Source organism: Hibiscus syriacus, unplaced genomic scaffold (assembly GCF_006381635.1).
Source record: "Hibiscus syriacus cultivar Baekdansim isolate YM2019G1 unplaced genomic scaffold, ASM638163v2 tig00111779_pilon, whole genome shotgun sequence".
Lineage (NCBI taxonomy): Eukaryota > Viridiplantae > Streptophyta > Magnoliopsida > Malvales > Malvaceae > Hibiscus > Hibiscus syriacus.
In genome coordinates this window covers 2,094,810-2,113,928 of record NW_024063176.1, presented here as the reverse complement: position 1 = coordinate 2,113,928, position 19,119 = coordinate 2,094,810, and the positions used below count along the sequence as shown (strand labels likewise).

The window sequence follows — 19,119 nt, the reverse complement described above, 5'->3', positions numbered from 1 at the left end:
ATGCATATTGTTTTCCACCCCAGCTAGTAGTCCTAGTTGGCCCAAAAAGATCTATATGGATCAATTGTAATACTCTACTAGTTGATACGTCATTAATGGATTTAAAAGAAATTCGCTTTTGTTTTCCTTTAGCACAAACATCACAGATTTTATCATTATCAAATTTAAGCTTAGGCAACCCTCTTACTAAGTCTCCTTGAATTATCCGTTGCAAAACACTCATACTAGCATGTCCTAGTCTCCTATGCCATAACCAACTATCATGTTTATCCTTAGCAACTAGGCACAAATTAGTCATATCAATAGAATCTAAATGCACCATGTATATGTTTCCTATTCTATGACCAACAAGCATAATCTGATTAGATGCAATGTCAATGACTTTACAACCATTAATTTCAAACATGACATTGAATCCCTTTTCATATAATTGACTAATACTCAATAGATTATGCTTTAATCCATTCACATATAACACATTTTTAATTTGTATGGAAGAGATGTTACCTATAGTACCAATACCTTCAATGTGACCTTTTGAATTATCACCAAAAGTCACTTCTCCTCCATTTTTGGCGTTAAGCTCTATGAACCGGCTTTTGTGTCCGGTCATGTGTCTCGAGCAACCACTATCAAGGTACCATGAATTTGGATTTATTTCCCGTGCCTTGTAGCAATGCTCCTTTTCCTACAAACATAGATTAATTTCTAATTTTTGGTACCCAAATTCTTTTGGGTCCATATTAATTAGTTTCTAAAATCCTTGTCCCCTTTGGTATCCATTTATGAAGGACATCCTTATCTTTAGTAGTAATGAATTCTTTAGGAACCCATATACTCCTAACAATTTTACCATTCAAGGTTCGTTGAGGACTTCTATGATTGTAGCTTCTAAAACTTTTCTTAACAAAGTTGGATTTTGAATTCTCACCTTTTTTAAAACTTTTTGTTCCAACCTTATTAAAAGAAGTTTTAAGATCATCAATCTTCTTTTGATGATCATCATGAACTTTTGAAAGTAAGTTATGCAAATCAATATTTTTCTTTTCAAAATCATTAATTTTGATTTGCAATTCTTTGATCTTACTTTCAAGCTCATTGTTGGTCTTGGATATAAGACTATTTTCGTTTTTCAATTTTAAAATATCATTTTTGTATTTTGAAAATAGAGTCTTATAATCCGAAGCCAACCCATTATAATCCTCTAATAACTCATCATAAGATAATTCATCCAAATCGAATGAGTTAGAGATTACCTTAGAATATTCCCCGATAGCCATCAAGCACAAGTTTGCAACTTCTTGTTCCTCTTCATCGGAACCTTATTCATCTCTCCATGTAGCTACATGAGCCTTGTGCTTCTTTTTGGATTGACCATTTTTCTTCAATTGTGGGCAATCATATTTGACATGCCCTGGCTTTTTGCATCCATAGAAAATGATCGGGTCTTTCTCATTCGATTCAGTTTTGAAGCCTTCATGACATTTGAATTTTCTTCCTTGGTTGGGAATCATCAACTTTCTGAATCGTTTGCCAAATAATGCCATTTCCTCGTCGTCATCATTGTCATTCGAATCACTCTCATCTTTTGTGGATTTGAGAGAAACTCCAATGTTTTTCTTCTTCTCCTTTGGTGTCTCATCAATCTTATGGAAGTCCACTTCATCTTCAAGCATCGTTTCATGAGTGAGAAAGGAACCGATTAGTTTTTCAAGAGTTAAGGATGTTAGGTCCTTAGACTCGATAATTGCCGTCTTCTTTGATTGCCACGATTTTGGAAGGGAGTGGACTAACTTCCTCACAAGCTTTTTATTTGAAATGATCTCTCCATATGATTTGAGACCATTAACAATCGTTGAAAATCTATCCGTCATAACTTTGATATCTTCATTTGGTTTCATCCTGAAATTTTCATAGCTATGCCTTAGAATACTAATTTTAGATTTCTTTACCTCATCGGTACCTTCATGAGTGACTTGAAGTTTGTCCCATATTTCTTTGGCGGTTGTACAAGATGAAACTCTTTTGTATTCATCTGGTCCAAGAGCACAACATATGATATGGATGGCTTTGGAGTTGAGCTGGAACATTCTTGTCTCTCATTCACTCTACAATCTTGGATGAGTGAGAGGCTTGATGTATCCTTCTTCTACGGCATTCCATGCTCCTATGTCACCTGCTTGAATGATGTACATCATCCTATTTTTCCAATAGGTATAGTTAGCCCCATTGAAGAAAGGAGGCTTATTGATGGGCATCGAATCGAGACTGGAGTTGAAGTTTGAAGTAGAGGCCATTGATGACTTTGATTATCGATGTAACTCTCCCCGAATAGACACAAGAGGCGATTAAACCTTCAAATGAGTTAGGCTCTGATACCAATTGTTGAGTTAATCGATCGATGAAATTGGCCAAGAGGGGGGTGAATTGGCAATAAAAATTTTGGTGGAAGCTTTTGCAGAAAATTGAAAGTAATTGCACAGAGATTTACAGTGGTTCGACTTTATCAACCAAAGTCTACGTCCACTACCTTAACTATCCACACTAAGGATTTTCCAACAAATTCACTAATTTGTTCTTTCTTTTGAGGCCAAAGAGATAACCTTACAACTCCCTCAAGAATTATACCACAATTCTTGAGAACACTCTTTCTTAAAGAGAAGATTACAAATTTCGCAAACTTACAAGAAAAACCTCACAAGGTAAGATGTTTGCACAATTCTAGAACAAAGAAAGAACGCTCAAGAATAAATATAATTGAGCACAATAAGTGTTCTTGAAAGCAAAATGAATATTGAATAAAAAAATAGGCTTGAAATGCTCAAACTTGAGGTTTGATGCTTTCTCTTTGATTCTCTCTTGATGCTAGTTGCTTGATGTTTCTTGTTATTGATCAATGGCTTCTAAGCTTGTTTAAATACACCTTGAATCACTTTTGAACGTTGGGGATCATTAATGAAGTTATTGGAGCCGTTTAAGTGTGAAAACAATTAATATTTCTGCTTGGAGCGTGGGGGGAATCGATACCTCCTCATGGGGAATTGGTTCCCTAAGTGTAAAATTCAAATATTCGACCGTTGAACAGTGGGGGGAGTCGATACCCCCTGGGGGGGAATCGGTTCCCTCCGAGCACACTGTTATTTCTCGGAGCAAAACCATTTAAGGGGGAATCGGTTCCCTCTGGACAAACTGTAATTTTTGGCTTTGAAACGGCTTGAAATACTTTGTAAAATTGTTTTGAAATTATTTTAAGATTAAAACTTAATTTTACACTTTAGTAAGGATTTAAAATGAACTTTGAAATACTTTGAGTAAATATTTTGATATTCGATTTAATATATCGAATATGCTTAGAAAAATCATTTTCAAAATTAAAATTCTTTTAATTTAATTTGTTATATCGAAACATCAAAATATTTTCAACACTTCCCCACACGTAACTGACTCCCGAACATGATTTCTGGATTTTTGTAGACCCTAAAACTTAGTATTTTATTAAAATAAAATATTTTATTAAAATCACCCGATTTTTACGGTGTTCCAATCTCACCTTAAATGATTGGTGGCGACTCCTCACATTTCGAAACGATTTTCAAAGAGAAAACCCCCGAGTCGGTATCGGTCTTTCCCCGCCCAGGCGAAAAACGGTGTCGACAGCTTGGCGACTCCACTGGGGACTTTTGTTTTTTAAAACAAATTGAGAGTCGAGCCATGAGTTGGTTACCCTGTATTTACTATTTTTGAAATTAAGAGTTTGATCTTATTTAATTTATTGTTCATTATGATATTTCAAAAAGGAAAAAGATTTCTCTCTGGTTAATGCTTACACTTCTGTGAAATATTTAGGATATTTGAATATCATGCCTCTAAACCCGAGCTCAATCCCAGTTTACCTAAGTAGGGAAAAACGTCACACCTCACGATGAGCATTGGGCTTCCTTGTGTGGGTCTGACAAAGTATCTCTGGAAAGCACCCTAAGTTGCCTATCCGGATATTAGTTCCGAGGTATGCTTTTAGTGGTGTGATCCCCTGAGCTGAACCCGATTCGTAAGTCTGTAATGGGCCAGAATTGGGGGCAACCTTAACAGGTTGTAAAGATGGCTTGGGAATCTTTGCGAGAACCCAACCTCATATAGAGAATTTAGTAAGCCTACCCCGCTAGAGCCATATGGATACCCTAGGAGAATTAGAACGCATGCGGATAGGATTATTAATTTTCTTTGTATGCATTTTTTAGTCTCAACTTTGAGTCATATTTATTTATTTTTGCTAAGATTACATTTTTGGATTAATCTTTTCAACTAACTTGATTCTTGTTGTCTTGTTTCTACTAACATTGATTTTCTTTTGTATGCTCTTATTGTATTTTTGCATGTATCATTATCATATAACATCATTTCATAAACGATATTGATTCCCAGATTACCTAGTTATTAGAAAAAGAGCTTAAGGCAGCAATGTCTTCCGATGTGACTGAGAATGCAATCAGTGTTCAGACCTGGTTCGAGTACGGGCAGATGTGGTTCAGGGATAACCTTGTCACTACCGAAGAATCAATTTTACCATAGAAGGTAATTATCCGAGCCCTGCAACACGCTCAAAGACTGAGAGAGCAAAGAGACGAGGCTAACCAAGAATTGGTGCAGAGGCAAACGCAAATTGAGCAGCTCGAAGCACATCTGCTTAGTTGGGATGAGACTTTCAGAACTCTTACAACAACAATGGGTTTTCTCTTCAAAAAAGAGAATGAGATGTTAAAGAATATGATGACGGAGCTAGAAGGAGCAGGGTTGATCCACTCATCCACACAATAGATAGCCATACTGGAAAATAATGCCTTAAAAGCCAAAATTCCTGAGCTAGAAGTTACAGTACAGAGATACCATCAGCGAATTCAACAGTTAGAGGAGAGTCGACCATGGATTAATCTAGGACTTGGAACCGCGCTACGGCAAGCTCAAGATACTATTCAAAGATAACATGAAGCAATGGAGATAGCACTGAATCAGGCCAATGATGTTGCTCGTCAAGTCTACGAATTATCTGAAGAAGCTACAACTTTAAGAGTTTTCGTGATCCAGATGAAGAACGTCGCATCATGGAATTGATGATAGAGCTCGAGAGATTAGCGAATTCGGCAAGATTCTACGTTTAAGTTTCCATGTTGATGTACTCTCTTTGCCTAAGTGCTTAGACATTGTGTGTTGTTGAGTACTTTTTGTATAAACTAAGTTATTTTGGAATCAGTATCGGGTTGCATTTGCATCTCACATTTTGCACACCATTTTGCATTTGCATATGCATTTTTGCATCTTTGCATTAGGATAAATACATTGTACATTACATGGTATATAATGCATCTCGACATGCATTAATCATGAATCCCGAAGGTAACTCACGGAGAATCTTGTGATAAAAGTTTTGAGGGTAAGATGAGGTGACCCCATCCATACCCAAAAAGGATTCAGAATTATGAACATAATGTTAGCCCCTCTGAAGTTTGAGGCATTATTGAGATCCATGGGGCACAGAGAAGCTGGGCCCAGATTTTGTTTGACCTAGGGGTATTGACTTTTAACTCGTAACGAGACATTCCAGGGACAATGTTGCACTGGTCATGTCCTGTTTGAACGTGTTTTTGTTCTTTCCTTAGTAGATATTTTGTTAATTGAGCTTATGTCGTTTTCTAAGGTTATGAGCAATAAATCAAGTTTTAATCTTGTAATTCTTTGAATATCGAATGGATTAAAGGTTCTTTTACTACATTATTTATAGATCTTTGACAAGGGGCAAGATTAGACTTTCCATACCCCTTCCCAGACAGAAATAACCTTTCAATAACATTACCTTTTTCAGAATAACGACTTTAAAGTCACACCTTTCCCTTCTTAGACGCAGAACCAACATTTGTTTCCCAACCTCAATAAATCCTGGGGGCATAATGAGGACCTTTCCTACAAGAAAGATAAGATGGAGTGTTGCAGATCAAATTTTTGCAAGAGAATTAGAATAATTTGGGCATACTATGAGCAAATAAAAGAAGAACAAATAAAGGGAATCATTGAAATAATTCTATCATGCATTAATTACATTATTTTTCATGTAATAAGGTTAATTCTGAATACTCGTCCCTCTGGGGATACCTCTTTTACAAAGACTTCCGTGTATGAGATGATGAACGGCTTTGTATCATTTATCCTTATATGTATATACATATATATATATATATATATATATATATATATATCTTGTTGTCCCCTTTTGAGCCTATAATATTTTTTTTCTTTCTAATTCAACCCTAACCAAGGATCACCCTCCACACTGGGGGGCAAAGGTGAAAGACATATGCTCCCACAAGCGAAAATCATCAATCCAGATTTCTCTACAGAAGCAAGTCATGATGAAATAAAGCGAGGAATACCAAGATACCACGAGGTAAACCAAATACGAAGCGCTCAAAGATCAAATCAAGTGGATAACACATAGAAAAAAAAGGAAAAAGATAAAAAAACATAAAAAACATAAAAAAGAAATAAAAAAAGAAAATAAAAGAGAGACGAAAGAAAAATAAAGAAAATAGATCCAATACTTCAAGACGGGCGGTTCAAAGATCTAGAACCAATTCACCTGAAGATCATGAAACACCAAGAGAAAATAAGAAGAGAATAAAAGGCGTACGAGTAGATTCAAGTTAAGCAAGACAAGATTGAAGACATCAGTACGAATTGATCCTTGGTTCAATAACCCTTAAACACTTGTTTGGGCCTATTTATCCTTTTCTTTCATAACCATGAGCCCTAGCCTACGTTATGTGCCTAAAAAGTCCCTTCTAATCATACATGGATTTCTAAGTGGAAAGACTGTCTTCAGATTTCATTCCGCCCCTCAGGGTTAATTTTACTTGAAAAAAATGGTTTTTAAAATCTTTAATGCATGATAGAAAAAAATAAAAGGAGGGCTCGAGACGTATAATTTTAGATAACGTCTTGAAACCAAAGGAGGATTCGAGTTGAAAACCTGAAAAGGCAGCTCGAACACGAAGATTGTCAACCACTGCACAAAAGGACGATCTTATACTTCTCTTGATAAAGCATTGCATAGTCTAAAGGCGCTCACGAGGGCTGAGAACCAGTGAACATTTCCAGAAGAGAAGCATGGTAGTTGTTTCATCATATCAATGAACACCAGAATCAAGAACGCAAAGAAGCCGACCAGAAACACATTACCTCCTCAGATTAACCCCAAACACATGCCCTTCCCAAGTCAACTTGAGCCTTTTATCAGTATTAATCTTTACACTTTTCAAATGTATATAATTTTTGAAGGATTAAAAGAAAATTTGACTTATTTGATATTCAATGAATTCTTGTTTTACAGTTTGTTTTGATTGTGATGCGGAAGAAAATGACAACATTCTTTTATTCAACATTTTTCACATTTCCAAAATAAAAGAAAAGATAAACATTTTCAAACAGGACAATCTCAAGTGAAAAAGGTCCTTGAAGCTAATGAGGCTCATTCTGCCTCTAGCGAAGAAAAGAGCAAACGATGCTAGAACAATGAATCATTTCTTGAAAGAAGATAGTCTAAGAGATCATATGGACTAGAGAACAGAACCTCTAACACTTCATTGTGACATTATCAGAAGCAGATGATCTCCTTAGTTGAAGATATCACATATCCCAGCTCTTAGAAAAATGAAAAATAGTTATGATCACTTCTTAAGTGTCCATCTGGTTGTGGCAACCTGAAGAGAAGCCTATTCGATAACATTATTGATTAGTGAAACCATTCGAGATCAAAATTTTGACACAAAGAGAGCCAAGAGTACCCGCATTGGGGCATTACCTAAACAAAATATTAAGATCACAAGATTCAAACCAAAAAGACATAGTGAATGACCCCGCCGCTTGGAGTGCCAGTGTTGAAATATAAACACAAGTAGAGCTTACCCAGAGAAATGAATCATTCACACTGCATTTAGTCAATGACTCTAGAGAAACAATTCAGATTGAAAGGTCAAGTCAAAGATGTGTAAGTTGCCTAGCCATCTACCTGATTGCAATGAGAATTCAAATGAGGAATCACTTCTTCTAGAATCATGTTGAAGAAGAAAGACAAAAGATAGAATATGAGAGGGACATGATTGTTCAAGAGGATTAGTTTGACCATGTTGATGATAGGGGCAGGCTCCATACAAGAGTGATCAAGTGAAAAAAGATCGAGATCTTCATTTTGAAGCTAAAAGATGATTAATGATAGATGTTTCTGCGCATAAGAAAGTCATCCATTACATGTTACATTCATGCATCAAAGCATAATTTTGTAGATTTTTCAAGAAAAAAAGAATGAAAAGATAGAATTCAAACCTTTAATGAATTGAATTATATTCCGAGTAGAAGAACCTCAAGAATTGAGGAACCCAATACACAGAACAATCATCATTTTTAAAGTAGGGCATGATTCCCAACTAATGTGTTTTTAAAGAAACTAAGTCTAATTTTCAGAGGTTTCTTGACGATTTTCAAATGTGTTTTAAAGAAACTAAGTCCGATTTTTAGAAGTTTCTTGATTTTTCTCAAATAAAAGCCTTCGGGGGTTTCTTGATTTGTAAGTCATTCGGGTCATCCATAAGACCTTCAGTGCAGGATGTTTTCAAATGAAATTTTAGAAACTAAGCCTTTGGGGGTTTCTTGATTTGTAAGTCCTTCAAGCCATTCATAAGACCTTCAGTACATGATGTTTTCAAATGAGATTTTAGAAACTAAGCCTTCGGGGGTTTCTTGATTTGTAAGTCATTCGGGCCATCCATAAGACCTTCAGTGCAGGATGTTTTCAAATGACATTTTAGAAATTAAGCCTTCGGGGGTTTCTTGATTTGTAAGTCCTTCGGGTCATCCATAAGACCTTCAGTGCAGGATGTTTTCAAATGAGATTTTAGAAGCCTGATTTTCAGGGATTTCTTGATTTGTAAGTCCTTCGGGCCATTCATAAGACCTTCAGTGCAAGATGTTTTCAAATGAGTTTTTAGAAGCCTGATTTTCAGGGATTTCTTGACAATTATGCAAAAAAAAACGAATTTCGTCTCACTTGAGACAATTTTCATTCAAAAGAAGTTTTGTCTCTTTTGAGACAATTTTTCTCAAAACAAATTTCGTCTCATTTGAGATATTTTTTTACTTGAAACACCAATCTTTGAGATTGTTTCCTTTGAAACAAATTTTGTATCACTTGAGACAGTTTCCCTTAAAACGAGTTTTGTCTCTCTTGAGACAGTTTCCCTTGAAACAAATTTTGTCTCCCTTGAGATAGTTTCCCTTAAAACAGAAAATTTTATCTCGCTAGAGATAGTTTCCCTCGAAACAAAATATTTTGTCTCTCTTGAGGCAGTTTCCCTTGAAACACCAATCTTTGAGATTGTTTCCCTTGAAACAAATTCTGTCTCACTTGAGACAGTTTCCCTTGAAACGAGTTTTGTCTTTCTTGAGGCAGTTTCCCTTGAAACGAGTTTTGTCTCTCTTGAGATAGTTTCCCTTTAAACAAATTTTGTCTTGTTGGAGACATTTTCTCTTGAAACATAAAATCTTTGAATATGTTTCTCTTGAAACGAATTTTATCTCTCTTGAGATAGTTTCCCTTAAAAAAACCGATCTTTGAGATCGTTTCCCTTGAACTGAATTTTTTCTCCCTAGAGACAGTTTCTCTTTAAACACAAAAAACTTTGATTGTGTTTTTATTTGAAACAATAAATTTTATTTCACTTGAGATGGTTTTTCTTAAAACCAACTTCGTCGCTTGAGACAGTTTTCCCTCGAAATAAAATTTATCTCACTCGAGAGTTTCTCTTAAAACAAGTTTCTTATTCATTTCCATCCAGATGTTGAATATTTGACAGGAATTCTAAAGTTAGCAGAGGTTTCATTTCACAATTCCATGTTGAAGAAAAAAATTTCAGCAAAGAATTAATTCACGTCTTCATTTTTGAAAGAAATAAATCTCAGCAAAATTCGAGGACCTTTGGGTTAATACCTTCGAGTACTTCAAACACAATTATTACTGACACATGATAATCTTTTGCAGGTTTGAAAATCTTTAAAGATAAGATAAACAACTCAACATTTCTAGTGGAGAGTTCATAATGAGAAGAACTCATCCAACGAGGGAGAAGAAGTTCATAATGAGAAGAACATGTTCAACCTTGGTTCAAGATTTCCAGTGGAGAGTTCATAATGAGAAGAACTCATCCAATGAGGGAGAAGAAGTTCATAATGAGAAGAACTTGTTCATAATGAGAAGAACTTGTTCAACCTTATCTCGATTCATCGCATATGGAGTTGAATCAGCAACACCTCACTCGAGGGATCAACGTTTCCAGTGGAGAGTTCATAATGAGAAGAACTCATCCAACGAGGGAGAATAAGTTCATAATGAGAATAACGTGTTCAACCTTGGTTCAAGATTTCCAGTGGAGAGTTCATAATGAGAAGAACTCATCCAACGAGGGAGAAGAAGTTCATAATGAGAAGAACTTGTTCAACCTTAGTCAGCATTTCCAACGGAGAGTTCATAATGAGAAGAACTCGTCCAACGAGGGAGAAGAAGTTCATCATGAGAAGAACTTGTTCAACCTTGGTTCAAGATTTCCAGTGGAGAGTTCATAATGAGAAGAACTCATCCAATGAGGGATAAGAAGTTCATAATGAGAAGAACTTGTTCAACCTTAGTCAGCATTTCCAACGGAGAGTTCATAATGAGAAGAACTTATCCAACAAGGAAGAAGAAGTTCATAATGAGAAGAACTTGTTCAACCTTAGCTCAGCATTTCCAACGGAGAGTTCATAATGAGAAGAACTCATCCAACGAGGGAGAAGAAGTTCATAATGAGAAGAACTTGTTCAACCTTGGTTCAAGATTTCCAGTAGAGAGTTCATAATGAGAAGAACTCATCCAACGAGAGAGAGGATTCATAATAAAGAGTTTGTTCAACCTTTTCTTGATTCACGACATCTCAAATCAATAACACCCCGCTAGAGGGATCATCATTTCTAGTGGAAAGACCAAGATTAGAAGAACCCGCGACTTGAAGAACTGAAGATGAAGACTCAACCAAGAGAACGAAGCAAAATGACATCATTTGAAGTAAGGACTCGACGATTCACAGAAAGAGAATAATTGACATTCTTAGTGAAGAGTTTACAGCGTGGCAAGAAGAGACCAGGAGTAAAAATGGTGTTTTATTTTCTTTGTTTCATTCCCGTTTCACAACAATAAGCAAAGAGGGGTAGCTGTAAACACCATTTTTATTTTATTCAATAACCCATGCTTTGCTTCATATGCTACTGTTACCCACGTGAAGACCAAGACCTGGCTCCACATCACCGTGCCCATACTGGGGCACCACTACCGAGCAGCAGCACATGCAATTCTATCGCCCATGCCCTATGAATAAGATTCCATTAGCAAACACACACAAGAAAAAGGCAGTAGGGATCTCGATCAAAAGGAGGAGAGAGCATTACATTCGAGGAGGGGGAGGACGCGTAGAGAAAGAAGAGGAGAAAAAGAAAAAAATTGTAAACAGAGGGCAGTATTCTTCTACTAAATTCAAAACAGAAAAACAAGGAAAGCAGAGGTGTTATGCTCTCAATAGTCAGTAACCAAGCAATGTAAACAAAGGGTCTTCATACATTCATGTTTTTTTTTTCGAATCAATAGAAATAAATGGTAATGATTTGAGGTATTTTCATCTCATTTTTCAACTTCTAGCATGCTGTATATATGTTGGAATTTCAAAATATGTAGGAAATAGAACGGGATAAGGAGGAGTGTTTTATTACCTTACTCGGCCGGAGTTAAAAGCTTGGGTGGCCTCCGTTTTGCGACTGCCGGCGTTGGGAGCCTTTGGGGAGGTAAACGACGCCACGTGGTGAAGAAGGGGAGAGGGAGAGCTAGGGATTAGAAACTATCGAGAATAATAGAGATGGAGAGGGAAGTGTTTGTTTATTTTAGTTTTTAGGTAAATCACGCTAAGGTCCCTATACCTTTAGCGTGTTTTACATTCTGATCACTAGTTTTAGGTTAAATCACCCTTTTGGTCCTTTTTGTTTAAGGTGATTCGTGTTTCAATAACTTTTTGGGGTAAATCATTCCTTAGGTCCCTCTATTTTATGCATGTTTTATATTTTAGTCCATAATTTCAGCACTTTCCTTTTTCTTTTTTCCTTTTCTTTTGTATTTGATGTTCTACCCTTTTAATTTCTTACCCTTTTAATTTTAATATATATTTTTGTTTACTTATTTAATATAATTATGATCTTTTTTATTAATTTAGTCAAAGTTACTATTTTATTCCTATATTCAGATTTTATTTTTATATTTAAGTTGTACATTTATTTTAGTTTCCTTTATTTACATGTAATTACCAAATAAGCTTACTTTCCATCCATTTTAGAATCATGTTAGCATTTGTATTTATTTCCTTTAATATTAGTCCGTTAAAATTTATTCTTCATATTTATATTTGCATTTACTTCATTGTAATAGGTAAAAATTAATTGCATGAATATATACGTTTTATTGTACAAATATGTTTGTATTAATTGTGTGGAATTAACAATTATTCTCATATGTTTACGTGTATATGTGTGTATATATTTAACTTTCTATTATTTTATTATCATGCAATGATATGTTTTTACTATATTTACATTGTATTTTACATTTATTAAATACATCTTATATTACTTATATTATATTATGTACACATTACATGTTTTTATTTATGAATATATCGAACACATTTTATTAGTTTATAATAATATCTTACCTTGAGAGTATATGATAATATAATTACTTATTCTTAAACTTTACCTTAATATTAATTTTAATTTAGTCCCTATTACATGATTAGTTTATTGTCTTTTAGTTTAGTAATTTAAAATTTATGCAATTAGGTCATTAAACTTTTAGTCTCTTAGAGCCCGATATTTTAGTTCTTTAATCCTTTTAGTCCTCGAACTTCGATTAATGTTTATATTGACATAATTAAATATGTTAAATAGAACTTCCATTTTAGCTTAGATTTCAAACCAGTCATTTAATTTAGGGGATAATTCAAGTCGGCCCTCGCGTAAACGCTCAAGGGACCATCTCGGTTATTCAATTCAATAATTGATTAAAATTAAATAGGATTAATATCAGAGTCTACACCTTTAGATTTAAGCCCTTATGTTCTTTAATTTTCATAATTTGTCACCGTAAGTTAGAAAAAGTCTTAATTTATTTTTAGTATAATTAGGATTAAATAAAATTTTGCTTGATTTGATTGTTTTTAAAACTTAAGGCAATGTTCACTTATTAAGAAGTTAACAGTATATCCTCCGCGATCGTTCTCATGAGATGACTACTGATAATTCTCTAAATAAGTCGACATCCTTTTCAAAACTGCATCATGTTTTCTAAAAACGAGGCAATGTTCTGTTATTAGACACAATAGCTGATCTCCCGCATTTACGCTCGGGAGTGAATGCTATCGGCCTTAATAAACGAATACCCTTTTTCAACTTTGCATCCTTAATGATTTTTAAATTAAATAAAGATTGAACTCAAAATTTATGATTTTAAATATAGGGTAATCAACTAGGTACCAATTTTTGGGCGCTTGTGGGGTGCTAATCCTTCCCCACGCGTAACTGACTCCCGAACATGATTTCTGGATTTTTGCAGACCCTAAAACTCGGTTTATTAAAATAAAATGTTTTATTAAAATCACCTAGTTTTTACGGTGTTCAAATCTCACCTTAAATGATTAGTGGCGACTCCTCACATTTCGAAACGATTTTCAAAGAGAAAACCCCCGAGTCGGTATCAGTCTTTCCCTGCCCGAGCGAAAAACGGTGTCGACATGGTGGAACCCGTAATCAAATATGCAACAGAATATACCACCAAATTAATCATAATTTTGTAAGTGTCACCCTTCAACTCATACAAGTCATGAATATTCGTTTGCAAAAGAAAATGGCAAGATGGTCTACCAGATTAAACTATATGCCTAGAGCAACGGATATGAAGGACAAAACTGTTCATCAAATAGCTAAAACTTCGTCGAAAATCCTTCAATGAATTTGGATAACAGAGTTGGACCACCTTAAACTCTCATTCGAAAAAGAACATCTATAATTCTATGGTGGGCATAACGCTATTATGCTATGAACCTAACGTAGCCAAATACTAGTATGAAACCAAATGAAAAATCAAAATGCACCAAAAACAAACGCACACACATTTTTTATTCAAGTAAAACATCAAAGAATAATTAACACGCCTTTAGCATAAGCTTCCTGGTGCCTAATACAAAGCCTGCATCTGTATGTCCAATTCCTGTAGCAAAATGACCGAATGCTCCGGCAGTGCAGGTGTGAGAATCCCTCCCTAGTAAAACCTGAAGGCAGAGATAAAAGATAATACCAGCTCCAAAGCTTGGCGCATGAATTGAAGTTTTGCATTTCAGTAGTTATGGTAGGGAGGCCTGCAGTGACCCTCTTGGGCAAGTGCAACATGGCATACTCCTTTATAATCAGGGTTTGCCTGCAATGTTGTGAATTAGGATTAAGCTTTATGTCAATGAACAAAGAATATACCCCTAGTTCTTCAGAATATCGGACTGGAAACGAATGAAAACATAACGAGTGGCATACCTTAAAATTACCAAGATCTTTTACATCATAAAAATACTTGATATTTTGCTCGGTGCAGAAATCCCTCAAAATATCCACATTACGGTTCGCACGTTCATCACTGGTGAATATGTAATGGTCAGGTATAATAACAACCTTTACACGATCCCAAACCTTCAATACCAAAAGGTTCGTACACGGATAATGAACTCAGCCACAACAAAGGACACACAAAGAACTAACAGCAGTGACATAGCTATTGTTACTTAATGAAACCACAATTTCCGATTCCGAAATGCTAATTATATTCGAACAACCATCAACAAGAGCTCAATCATGCACAAAACTAAGCTAAGAGAAAATAAAGAAAACAGGTAAGATAGCAGATGAACAGAACACCTTTGCATTTTCACCAAATTCTTTCTTGAAGATACCAATGGAACCAGGACCACCAACATCATGTGTCATCAAAATATCAACATTAATCCAAACATTATCACCTGGGTTCAGCTGTGGTTTCTCAGAGGCTCTTGCAAGAATCTTCTCTGTCACTGTCATTCTAGTCTTCACCTGAGGAAAAAAGAACCCAACTTCTTTCATAAATCAACACAAACACATTAACCAATCAATGAAGATAAAAAGTGAAAAAATTTATAAAAAAGAACTAACAGAGCCAGTCGTAGCTGGTTCACGCTCAGATTGCCGGGGTGCCAAGACCGAGACGATTTTCGTCGAAACTTGTTTCTTGCATTTCTGAATGGAAAATTGAGATGTTGAAGGAAAAGCAGAAAAGCCCGAACTTTTCGGGCCATAAAAATTGATTTTTTTCTTTCTTATTAGCCAAAATAACTACATCAATCAAAATCATAAAATGAGTAATTGAAAGCACTGACCGTGTTCCTGATGAATGAAGAAACTTGGTCTTAGTAAACAAAAAAACACACACCAAACGACAGTGCACAAAATAAAATCTTAACGTTGAACACTAAAAGTTGGAATTAAATATAAAAAATGTACCACCAAGAGAACATTGGATGAGTCCATGCTTATGATTTGACAAAGACAGAAGTCGTAAAAGAAGAAATTGAGGTGCAGATTACAGTTTTTGGGTTCCAATTAGAACATCTTCAAAAAGTTTCAACGCTCGAGTTTAATTTCGAAGCTGGGTTTCAAATTTCTATTCAAAGCTGATTCCATTGCAGTCGGTCACTTATGGAATAAGAAAGGGAAAGAACAATGAAACGCTAAACACTACAGTCATCAAGAAAACGAGCAATAATGGGCAGATCAGTGTAGTAGAGAAAAATACATAAACATGAGTGAAAACACAAACCCATAAAAATTGAACAATGAAACAAATTGAAATATCAACTCCAATAATCAAATAAAAATGTTAAAAATATCAACGCCAGAAGCAAATACCTAAAAGGGAGATGGGAGACTAATACGCCAAAGCAAATCTGAATGCCAAATCAAAGAAGAAACGGATTTTCTTTCGGCCAGAACCAAGCGGAGAGAAAAGTATTTTAGACAACGAATTAGACAATGAAGACCAAGAATAAGCAAATACCTAAGAGAGATGGGAGATTGATATTCCCGGAAAAACAAGAAAAAAAATATCACGGTTGGTATTCATTCTTTACGTGCACTTGGGAATATGGTCCATCTAAACATGGGTATAGATATCTGGAAAAAACATTCCTTCCAGAAATAAAATATGACGTGAACTAAACAGGGCCTAAGAATGACTTAAACACTCTTATGCATAACTTTTTAACTATGAAAGTCTCAAACTAAGGATGATTATATGACGTACGTGTAACTAGGAATGAACAAAATTCGATTCAACTTGAAAAAATTGATTTTTTTTCGTACGCAATTTTGTAGATTTTTAGTTCATATCCGAGGAACACTACAGTTCAGGGATATCTAACTCCCCTTATCAAAGTACAATATCTTATTCTTATGTTAGTAGATATATAAATTCATAAGACTCTTTTATATTTTGTTTTGTAAATTTTATTATTATTTTGATTTATAATTTGTTGTATTTGGAACTCTGATTTTGTATAAATATTTTAAACGTGAATTCTTTTGATTTACTTATTTTAGATATTTTAAACTGAAACATCTTTCCTACGATCAAAAATAAATAAATTTTAAATTTGATAGTCGCCATAATAATCTAATATGACACCTTGGACCCTTCAAATATTTCATATTTGGTTTAGAGTGTTACAATTTTATTTAATTTCTGTTATGCTTATACTCTTTTCTTTTTGTGACAATTAACCGATGCATATCTCAATTAATGAGAAATTTTATATTTATTTACTCTATCGTGTATTTACTCTTTATTTTAAATGCTTAAGAAACCAAATCATTATATATCTATAATGCTTATCGATTGCATCAAAGTGTGAGTTCATAAAATTATACAAGTTTCTGGTTGACTGTGAGGGAGTAGCCCGGTACGTATAAACGGATAGAGAGAAGCATCATCTCACCAATGAGGCAAGGCACACCCTCGACTTAAAGGATAAAGTACACGACTTTAAAATTATCAGGATATCAGCTGGAGAGTTATGAATCCCCTATTAAACTTTTTTTTAATATTCTACAAGCAATTAGACATCATTCAGAGGCAACAGAATATGAACCAAAGACCGTTCCGAAACAATCCAGACCACAAAATCTTGTTCTCAATGAAGGACTGAAGAACTACTTTAACCTAGGAGCACAAGAGCTTTTACTGCATAACATGAATAACAATACACAACTACCCATTCTCATCTATATGCTTGTATTGTAAAACTAATATTAGACGGGTAAATATGGATTCACAGCATCCCGAAAACCTACAGCCTTCGGTACCATCCCCGGTAACTTCTAAACCCTCGATTCTTGGAGAATAATTAAAAAAAAAACTAAACAGATTGGATGTAAACCAGCTCTATGCAAATGCGTCTAATTGTATAACATGAATGCATGAGAAAGCAACACTGACTAGACCCTAAGCCATGAACAAAAGCATCAAGACCATTTCTCACGCTTATAGGCAACAGGATTAAGCAGTTAAATATCACAAGTCTAGAATAGAAAGTTTAGCTTACTTAACAAAGACTACAATAGAGGTTCATTCAGACACGACTGGACCACAATAATATCTACAGGTAGCTAAAACATTATAAGCATTAAGAACCATTCAGCCAAATTCAACCATTTAATCCGGAAATCCATAATTATAACAAAAATGTTAATGTTATTTGAATATTTTTCTCAAACAAAACTTAAAGATCCCAGAAGAGCTAAGAATCGAAAAACATGAAGAAAAAAATTACATTAAAACTCAAACAAAGCATGCAACTGTACGAGGAACCCTCAAGCATTGATATTTTGCTTTGCCTGCTTAGTCAAAGAGGCTGAAACCCATATCCTGCATGAAAATAAAATTGCATTAGTTAAGCACACACCAAAATAAGAATCAATAGACAATTACAACGTGCAAAGGTAATTACATCATCGGATTCTTCTTTCTCCTCGACCTTCTCCTCTTTCTTGGCCTCAGCAGCAGGAGCAGCAGCAGCAGCACCGCCACCAGCGGAAGTAGCAGCAGCTGCAACAGCACCACCACCAGAAGGAACTGAAGCCAACTTCTCCCTTCCACAAGCAATTAATTCGGTAATATCTTTTCCTTTAACTTCGGACAATAGCAACTCTATCCTATCATCTTCAGCCTCAGCTCCAACTACAACATTAAAAAAATGAATCATTCTTTTTGCTATTCGTAATGATAAAGAAATCTCCAATAACCTATTTCGCATATCATCATTTCCCCCACAATTTGTATTATTAAAATAAAATGAGAATACAAAATTTGAATATCAAAGATGTTTCGAAAACAGAGTAAATCGAGTGAGAAAAGGACCTGATCCAAGAATGGCCTTCAAGTCCTTGGCTGAAGGGGAAGCGTTTCCTCCAAGTACGGCGAGCAAGTAGGCGGCGACAACCTTCATTTTCACTTGATGAGATAATTAAGAAAACGGAGCGGCAGAGGAAAATAAAGAAGCTAGGGTTTGCAGGAAACAGGATGAAAATGAGCGGATGCTTGCCAGGGTTTTTATTTTTGGTGGAGAGCGTGTGATTGAATTTCGGCCGTCGATTTCAAACTAACAACCTTGTATTTCGGCCGTTGAATTTCGGCCCATCTTCCAAATTTCAATCTAGCGTAAATGTGTTCAAGCCCATATCCGCTTTGATGTTGATTTATTTAAGTTTTAAACGAGTTCATGATATAATGATTAAAATAGTATTTTAAAAATTTAATTATTATTTATATAAAAATTAAAAAATATATTTATTTAGAAATAATTAATTGTTTTAAAAATAATAATATCTTAATGTAACAAGTGCTTTTTCTTTATTGATCTTAGAATTGTTATC

At 34.9% G+C, this 19,119-nt stretch overlaps 2 protein-coding genes across 2 annotated transcripts; both read right to left on the bottom strand.

Moving 5' to 3' along the window:
- Positions 1-14,491: 14,491 nt before the first annotated feature.
- On the bottom strand, positions 14,492-15,720 carry LOC120170409 (3-isopropylmalate dehydratase large subunit, chloroplastic-like). Its single transcript, XM_039178343.1, has 5 exons — positions 15,694-15,720; positions 15,346-15,525; positions 15,076-15,246; positions 14,698-14,850; positions 14,492-14,587 (listed from the first exon to the last, which is right to left on the bottom strand). The coding sequence occupies exons 1-5, from the start codon at positions 15,718-15,720 to the stop codon at positions 14,507-14,509; spliced, it is 612 nt and encodes a 203-aa protein (XP_039034274.1). The 3' UTR covers positions 14,492-14,506.
- A 2,178-nt stretch (positions 15,721-17,898) lies between these two features.
- LOC120170264 (60S acidic ribosomal protein P2-2-like) lies at positions 17,899-18,762 on the bottom strand. Its single transcript, XM_039178242.1, has 3 exons — positions 18,605-18,762; positions 18,195-18,424; positions 17,899-18,112 (listed from the first exon to the last, which is right to left on the bottom strand). The coding sequence occupies exons 1-3, from the start codon at positions 18,690-18,692 to the stop codon at positions 18,086-18,088; spliced, it is 345 nt and encodes a 114-aa protein (XP_039034173.1). The 5' UTR covers positions 18,693-18,762; the 3' UTR covers positions 17,899-18,085.
- Between the last annotated feature and the right edge of the window lie 357 nt (positions 18,763-19,119).